Source organism: Lactuca saligna, chromosome 5 (genome assembly GCF_052625555.1).
Source record: "Lactuca saligna cultivar CGN05327 chromosome 5, ASM5262555v1, whole genome shotgun sequence".
NCBI classification, from domain to species: domain Eukaryota; kingdom Viridiplantae; phylum Streptophyta; class Magnoliopsida; order Asterales; family Asteraceae; genus Lactuca; species Lactuca saligna.
The window spans coordinates 303,855,049-303,864,215 of NC_136421.1; the positions used below are offsets into that span (position 1 = coordinate 303,855,049).

At 31.2% G+C, this 9,167-nt stretch overlaps 1 protein-coding gene across 2 annotated transcripts; it reads right to left on the reverse strand.

Annotated features, from left to right (window-relative positions):
- Positions 1–2,406: 2,406 nt before the first annotated feature.
- Positions 2,407–5,894, reverse strand: LOC145048449 (putative beta-1,3-galactosyltransferase 8). Of its 2 annotated transcripts, XM_078996930.1 has the most exons (8): positions 5,764–5,894; positions 4,939–5,146; positions 4,792–4,856; positions 4,328–4,530; positions 3,762–4,107; positions 3,159–3,284; positions 2,970–3,079; positions 2,407–2,817 (listed from the first exon to the last, which is right to left on the reverse strand). In XM_078996930.1, the coding sequence occupies exons 2-8, from the start codon at positions 5,125–5,127 to the stop codon at positions 2,669–2,671; spliced, it is 1,188 nt and encodes a 395-aa protein (XP_078853056.1). In that variant the 5' UTR covers positions 5,128–5,146; positions 5,764–5,894; the 3' UTR covers positions 2,407–2,668. The 2 variants fall into 2 exon arrangements, with proteins under 2 accessions (XP_078853056.1, XP_078853057.1); XM_078996931.1 differs by lacking the exon at positions 5,764–5,894 and having other exon boundaries at positions 4,792–4,870; positions 4,939–5,074.
- Between the last annotated feature and the right edge of the window lie 3,273 nt (positions 5,895–9,167).

The window sequence follows — 9,167 nt, forward strand, 5'->3', positions numbered from 1 at the left end:
CAAATGGAGAGGAGAGAGAGAGAGAGAGAGAGAGAGAGAGAGAGAGAGAGAGGAGAGGCTAGAAATCGGCTCTAAGGCTTCTTAGAATCAAGTGGCCGATTTCCCTTAGCCAAGGGGTCTTTATATAGGGTAGAGATTAGGGTTTTAGTCCTTATCCTTATATAGTTGCTTGCCCACCAAGCAATCCATAAGATAAGTCTAGAAACCTATCCTTGGACGAATTCTAGGGCCTAATCTCCTTGAATTCATCCACCTCTCCCTTAGGGCATCCATTGCCCTAATTTGCAACTATCACATAATTACAATTCAGCCCCTGTAGTTTAATTAATTATATTCTATCACAAAATTAACTCTTAATTAATTATTGAACAGTATTAATTAAAAAATATGATTTCTTCCTTAATATATTATTCCTATAATATATTAATAAATCATAATAATCTCTTTCTCTGTTATTTCTCCAGTTAAGTTGCTTTGGTGAAGGCAACCCAAAAGGAGCATGCACAACCGGGTCAAGTACTTACCAAATATGGTTACGGGCTTAGACACTAATCTAACAATAGTAACATTAGGTAAAGTCCAAAACCAAGGGATGATGGGACCTAAACTACACCACTCAAAAGCCAAACCACATTTCCTGCATTTTGGGTGGCTATTGGATTTTCTTCTCCAATATCGAGTACATTTTCTCCAATTGTTTGCCATGAAGCACACCTTGATTGATATCACAACTATCACTGTTGTGAACAACATCATAATCACCATGTGTTTCTTGCATCACTACAAGGTAATGAGAATTGTATTTTGTTATAAGAGTTTGTCTTTAAATCCATATACTTGCTTCAATAAAGATGGATGATGAAGTTGACAAATTTTGTGATGTGTTTATTTAGATTGAGTACATACATCACTTTTTTTTTTCTTTTGGGTTGTGAAACTTGAGAATTTTTTTTGCTTTCAATCTTAAATTTTTAATATTATAGATAATTACTATAATGATATTGGTGTTTTGTAAACATGGAAATAATGCTACGAATTTATATATTGCATGGTTTAGGGTTAAGTGTTGAATGTGTTGACTTGTTGCAACTATTCTCATCTTTCCGAGATGGAAATCTACTAATTAATTCAATCAAAAACTATATTTTCAGATTTCCAAACCAATTAGTGTTTCTTTTGTATGATGGAATGAATTCATCAAGGAATGAAATAAACAACAAGATCAAATGAGAATGATAATGGAATGTATCATTAACATGCTATTATTATGTTTGGTTGGTTGGTTCGAATGAACGAAACGAGTCACTTAAATAAATTGTTTGTTATATATACATAGACAACTAAGATTAATTCACTGATAAATTAATAAAGAAATTTTATTTGATTACTTTTAAGCATGTTCCATTTCATAAAAAAATATATGATATATGTATTTCACATAGTTACAAAAGAATTATTTAGCATCTAATTGAATTTCTAGCAAATAAAAATAAAAATACCATGAAAACTTGACATAAAATTGTTATAAAAGACATATTTAGTTATTTTTCGGAAAATAAAACAAAGATTTAATTGATGTTTTGAATTTCTTTAAAAATATTAGTATAATTGAAGATTATATAAATGAAAGTAATTTATAAAAGGCTCTACCTAATGGAATGATAATCATTTAACGAGAAAGAATCACATTCCATTTCATTTTGTATCAAACAAACATGATTTTCCATTTCTCAGTAATGCTTCATTTCATCCCTAATGGATTACTTTACACCAAAAAACTACCTTAAAGATTGGATATCAATTTTCGTTAAGTCAAATCAATAACTAAAAATAATTCTTTTAGATAACGTCTAGATAAAATTAATGTGAATAGTAGTCTCTCCTCCAAGAGCATACAAATCAAGTCATGCATTTTCCCATCACCCATGACTTTTGTTTGAAGAAGGGCACTTATAATCTAATTTCTTGATACGAGGACGGAAGAGAATGGATATATTTGGTTACTTTTTTTTGAACGACATCTTTGGTTACTTGTATGGATAAAGTGAACTTTTACGAGTTTTAAAATTTTATTATATATAAATACAAGTATACTTTTAACTCTACTTAATAGATTATATTATTATGATTGATGAATTTTATCTTTAAAAACATGTAAAACAAATATAAAAAGCTCATTAAAACCAAATAAAATCATTATAAGAAATATATTATTTACCTAATTTATGAATATAAAATTATAATTTAGTTAAAAGCGTGAAGTTATAAAAAAAAATGTGTCAGTATAAATGTAAGAGAAATATTTTGTATTAGAATTCTTGTGCATTTAATTATTGAGTAAAAAACACACCCATAATGATAAAAGTTAACAAACAGGAAGGAACCACATTTTCAAGAATAATCTACTCTATTATATCACACAAAACAAATAAAATTTATTTATTACAATGGTATTAACCATTCCCCTCTGTTCTCAATTGCATCGTACCAAACACTACATGTATTTTATTAATCACAAGTCATAAAAATATCATGGTAAAACAAGAATCAAGAAACTAGTGATAACATCGAAGAGAGGGATTGAGAAAGAACTTATGCATTGATCCAATTTCTGGCATCTTCTCCAAATAGTTGCTTATTATTTATCATTGTTGACATTAATTACCCTTTAAAGATCAACATTCCAAATAGCACCTTCTCCCTCTCCACAAGAGTTATGAACAAATTTCATCCTCTCAACCGACTTGCATATTCCACTGCATGACCAATCAAATGCAGCTACACAAACATTCCCTAATTGTTTTTTCCATTCGCAATCTGCAGTTCACATACAGTGACCAATAGTCAACAATTTTACATATATACTTACATGCATGGATTTTTACACATGACATAACATCATATAACAATACTAAGAAATATAAGGACTAATGTTGTTGATGGGACAAAAATGAAATTCTTTTAGTGACCTGGAGGAGTTCCACAACACATGGAACGATCATCTATATGTTGAACATCCAATCCAATTAACCATGAGCCTAAAGAGACATCTTCGTTGGCGTACCTATGCAAAATACCCCTGTAAAAGAACAAGAACACTAAATGAACATATCTTTAATGAAGGTAAGAGATGAAACTTGTTATGTGTTATGACTTACGAGTTGATGGAAATATATGTTGCTAAATCCTTGGAGATGGCATATATCTGTCCAGTTGCATGTCTGAAGTACTTGTTCCCTTCTTCCCCGAATTTCCAATATTCCGGTTCATGGTATCTTACCCCTCTGCTTAATTTAGTTTTTAAAACAAACATTTAGGTGTTGTTTTTTCAGCTTAATAGATTTAATACGGAGGGAACTTAACATGGTGAGCTATATAATGAGTTTTTTTTTTTTTTTTTTTTTTTTTTTTTTTTTTTTTTTTTACTTAAAGAACCACTTAATAAAGTAAGTCATGAATATGAGAATTTTTCTCGTTAAGTCATATTTAAAAATTTTCCCTTATATTTTCCTTTCCATTTCCCCATGATTGTTGTCATTTCCCTCTAATAAGTTTTAAAAATCATTTATCTGGAACACACTATATTTAAACAGGGGGTATTATTTTCCTTATAAGTTGTGAAATGAAGAAACATGGACTTGGTGCTCATTGTTCAGGTCTGAAATGATTAATTCCAATGTATGATAAAATATGCATAATTTCCATTCCAACACAAACAAAAATAATCAAACTATAGAAATGATGAAAGAAAGGAAACCGACTTTTGAAAGAGCACGGGTCCCGACTTCATGCAACCAAGATAAGTTCTTGGTTTTGATCTATAGCGTGCAAGTTCAGTCACTAGCATACCCAAATTGACATGTACATCATCATCCACCTTCACATAAAATTCTGCATCCCAAATAGAGACAGCTGTCGAAAAATATAATTGTGTCTTTGTGGAGAGCTCATGGTACCCCTCCACATGATTCAACCTCAAAAAATCCTGATATTTTTCCTCCTCCATGTCAATGGCTTGATCAAGAACACCTCCAGGTGTTGCACTGTGTCCTATCACAAACCTTATTATGATCCCCTTTTCTTTTGCTAATTTATTTAGTTTTGCTCCTGCATAGTGTGAATATGTTATTTTAGCTATTTTCTATTTTGCTAAATAGTAAAATGGGTATACCCTATAATGGTCCCACAACCAACATGGGGTAGGTCCCTACCAATGGGTCCCATAACTTATGGTTCTCATTTACTTACAGTTTTGGCAATCATTTGGAATGGTATACTGAATAGTAAAAAACAAATTTAGGTAAGGTAATGTGAATAAAAGGTGAACCAGTAGGCATCCATGTTTCTCGAAGGGAGTCTCGACGTTTCTTGCTGCTAAAAGCTGTATTAATACCAATGACAACAAAAGCTTTTTGTAGAGATGTCTTGTTAGATGCCTCCATTCTTTCTGAAATAAATTTAGGCCCGAGTAGACTTACACGTGCTACTTCAAGTTCCATCTCTAATGTGGATATTGTTTTGTCCAATGATCTAGATAAATACACAAAAAGAAAGTGGATCTTTGAGTAATATTCTACATATGTAAATACTAGTGCTACCGTAGGTCAAGACAAAAAGAACAATATAGTATTGTATAAAACTTTTTTTGATGTTTCATTGGACAAGACAGAAAAAACTCAATTCTTTAGTACCACCTGAAAATACGGAATTGAGATTTGCTTTTGGTCTCTCAAAAATTCCCCTAGGAAATCTCATGTCCTTTATAAGAAACAAATCTAGCCATGGACTTACTGAATGGCTTGATGAGTCTTGGTGACTTCTCCCATGATATCGCCTGAATTATCTTCAACTAATTTCTGGTAGAAAGAAACTATTCGTTGTTGATTAGAAATAAATTTGGATTTGATAAAAATGAAGATTCAAGTTATGAGTACTTACACGCTTTCGATCACATTCTTTAGATGATAGTAAACTCATCTTTTGTTCATGATTCTTGAAATGAACTTCGTTAAGTATGGGTGCATAGGGCCATGTGTTTCTAGTGAAAAGTGTTCCGGCAAGAAAACTGGCGATGCATAACGTCAAAGTGATCTTCCCTGGAACTGACTTTCCCCTCATTTTCAACATTTATTCTTGTATTTTTTTTCTGGAAAAAAAATGAGAAAATTATGAGGTGTACCAATGTTTCCGCAGAGGGACATGATATAAGGCTTCATTTGTTACGTGTATATGCCAAAACAAAACATGTTGTACTATGGTTGGATGCGCTGAACTTGGATCGGAAGCAATGTGAATGAGATAAAAATTGCAATATTTTTTTCACATTAAAAAATGTTGGAACAAGGTCACACACTCAATCTTTCATGTGTGCAAAAGATGGAATGCATTCTTCATCTTTATTTGAAAATAACCATAGAAAAAGCTTGTCTAGTCTCGTCCAATACAATCACATCCATTCTCGGCTAATAAACGAATCCTTGAGATATGTTTGTAACATAGGAAATAAATAGATTGGATAACCTTTCTAGGAATCTTTTTAATTATCAGGATGGGCATTTATGTATTTTGCACACACGAGATATCAAGAGTGAGTCATTGTCCCACCTTTTTGGATGATAACATTTTATCCCATTGACATATGGATGGTCCTGTCTAATCATGTCATATATTGTGTAAAACATAAGCTAACATTACAAAACATATTATTATAAAGATGCATATATATAGAGAGATATGTGGTATCTTTGTTGATGGTGAAGGTACCTTTTGTTAGGCCGAATGTTTAAAAGGGGGTGATCATTGGTTGACTGAGCAAGAAAATTGGAAACTAGTAAGTAGTACGCATGTGGTTGACGTATATAGCAAATAGGGAAGAAGCTAGTAAATTGTTGATATATTTGCTACAAGTAGAAAACTAGAAGTAACATAGAGATATTATTAGACGAGGTATGTGGGCAGGCGGCAAGGGGTGTGTGGTTTTTTAATCATGTGGGATTCATGGTTCAACCAACCAAAGAAACTACCTTGAGTTAGGATTCAAATAAGACCAACCCACCCTAAGTTAAGTTATCATTGTACATGACGCAACCACTTCCTCTATCTTTCTTTCATTATACACTTACCTCCTGTCCCAGCAAAAACATTTGTAAAAAATGCTTTTTTCGACTAAATTGGTTTGGGCCTCATTGTTTTTTTTGGTTTTTATTCTTCCATCACCCTTCTTCGATTTAGGTTTATGTTACTTCTCTCAAATTAAATGGAAATGTGTAGAGCTACATTACACTACATTTACTTTTTTTACATAACTGAAAATGTGGAATAATATTATTCAGTATCTTGTATATGAAAACACAAAATACTTTTGCATTCTTCTATACAACTTAAATTAAAATAATATTCACATACATGAGGTTTGCTTAATAGAGTAACTTTTTAAAATAATAATTTTTTGTGCTCACCATAAATTAAGTTTATTATATAATAAAATACATACAAACATGATATACTAAACTTCTAGAGAAAAGAATGTAAATTGTAATTTTTGTGCAAACTTAAATGAATTTAAGTAAAAGTTCCAAAATAATCTTATTTTGAAAAGGAAAAATTGTATATATGTACAACAAAACTAGGTATGAGATTTGGTCATTTGGATTAGGTTTCAATCCAAAACCGGTTTTGCTAAAAAGAATTTAATTTAATCTTATTTAATTGAGTTTGACTGGATTACATTTAACTGAATTTAACCTAAGTGGCAGTGGGACACCATTTCGTGCCAATTATAGGGGATGTAATTCTTTCTAAGCACACTATTAAACTTTGTTGGACCTCATTTATTTAGAAGAGTCGAAGTAGATGTACTAAGGTTATGTTTGCATCCTTTTGAGCCCCTCACAATTTCTGTTAATTATCTCTAATATTTATTAATAGAGAAACCTAAATTCTAAAATGAAGAAATATGGGCTCGTTTTGTTAACATCAACCACCGTCAAACCACATCACCCTTGGCTAAAGTTTTGGTCAAAACAGGTTTTGCCCATCAATCTTTATTATGTCTATTTGTAACTTATGGTATTACCTTGAAACCCTTAATCTCCTCTATACATCATCCGCCACCGTCAAATTACATCTCCTATGTATCTTTTCATTCTCTCTTGAGTCTTCAGTGACCATTTGTTACATCGTACGTCTTTAATACAACCTTCAAGATGGTAACAGACCATCCATTCCCCAATTAAACCACATGTACTCACCTAAATCTCTCTTTTCCTTATCTGCCTCCTTCACAAATTTTTCATTGCTCAATTGAACAATCACTATCGCTAATGATCTAATAGGTAACACCTTTGGAAACCCCTAGCCGGAGACATCGTTGTTGAGGACTTACTCCCTTCCCTTACCATGTTGATGACTTGTACCCTCGTCTGTAACATCCTTGCTAAGGCCCATTTGTAAACCATTTTCAATAAAACTATTAATTGCTAATCATTAAGAAATTTCAAGTTTAACGTGGAATGGTTTAATGGTCCCAAAAGTTTAATTGTAAGGAGTGAGGTTGTTCATTAGGAATCATAAACAAGGTTTAAGTTCTCTAGAAGTTGGGATCCTCTAAAATCCATGATAACTCCTATGCAACAGCCTCTCAATCTGAACATACATCTAAAATAAGTTAGACAATGAAATGTATAATGAGCTACCCAAGGATCACCTCATTTTCAGCAAGGAATAACAATTCCAATACTCAAACTGATCCTTCAAAAATTCATAATTTATATTTTGAAACATGCAAATATATATATATATATATATATATATATATATATATATATATATATCTATATATATATATATATATATATATATATATATTCTTTTGTTCAAACAAGACTAAAAAATATAAAAAATTTCACGCTAACTCAATGCCATGCAAGCATTTATTCCTAACCTCACGTCAATTTCAAAGTCCAACTCACAAATTTTGATAGTAAAATATGAAGAACATATGAAAGACAAAATGTTAAAATTGCCTTTACATTCACAAACAAGGTACTAGAGGTCATCCAACCTAAGCTATATGAGGGACAACGAGCATCTACTCATGCATGTGAGGATTATCTAGAAATTTACTCACAACAACAACAATAATTAATGTTCATTTAGGTACTAGTTACACCCATCCTAATGTGTTTATATATATATATATATATATATATATATATATATATATATATATATATATATATATATATATATATATATATATATCAAGTAAAAACAAAGAAAAATATATTCATATTTTTTTATAATGTTAATAGTCTTTATAATAATATCATTTTTTTAAATGTTAGTACTCATTATTATATTAAAATTATATATATATATATATATATATATATATATATATATATATATATATATATATATATATATATATATATATATATATATATATATAATTCCTTGTTCCCTTAGGAACAGTTCCATGTTGTTATAGGTGGACTTTTTTATTTTTGAAATTTTGTTTTGTTTCATGACCGATAAACAATTTTTTTTATAACCAGGGCCTTCTGTTCTTGGTTTCAGAGTTTATGTTGTACACGTGTTCTCTTGGGGCAACCCGCTTTCTACGTGTTTCACAATGCATCATCGTCTCATGCATCCTCACTTGTCCTTGATATTTGTCGCCGTCGTCCCTCTCATTTGCTTCGTCTCTGTTCATCTTCCTCCACGTAATTGAGGGTTTGTCGATTCATTCTTTTTACAGTTATTCACTTCCACTTACAGCCTTCTTGGCTACAAACCTCTTCAATCTCCTGGTAAGTTTTAATTTTCTTTTTATGGTTCATTACACCTCATGGAATCATGAAGCGCAATAGAAAATCAATTTCATTTTTCTAGAATCTATAAAGCATGTCAATTTCTTCGGTTCGTCATTGTTGTTCTACCCTCATGACGATACTTTGGTTCCATTTTCAAAACTGATTTCAATCTCTTCTACTTACTCAATGCAACTTACTTGCGTTGAATAATTGCTTTTATTTGATAAAATTAAGTAAATGAGAAAAATATGTCGATTACTTATGTATGTTGTTGCGTACCAAGTTTTTGAGGAAATACCTAACAACAAGGAAGAGTGAAAGTCCTCCAAACAGCCTAATGTAACTATTTGA

Excerpts from the sequence above, each read along its gene's own strand:
- LOC145048449 (XM_078996930.1), bottom strand. The coding sequence starts at position 5,127 with ATGTTGAAAATGAGGGGAAAGTCAGTTCCAGGGAAGATCACTTTGACG. Across the intron at positions 4,531-4,791 it reads AAGACTCATCAAGCCATTCA|ATCATTGGACAAAACAATAT; the intron begins GTAAGTCCATGG and ends GTATTTATCTAG. Across the intron at positions 3,080-3,158 it reads ACATATATTTCCATCAACTC|GGGTATTTTGCATAGGTACG; the intron begins GTAAGTCATAAC and ends GTTCTTTTACAG.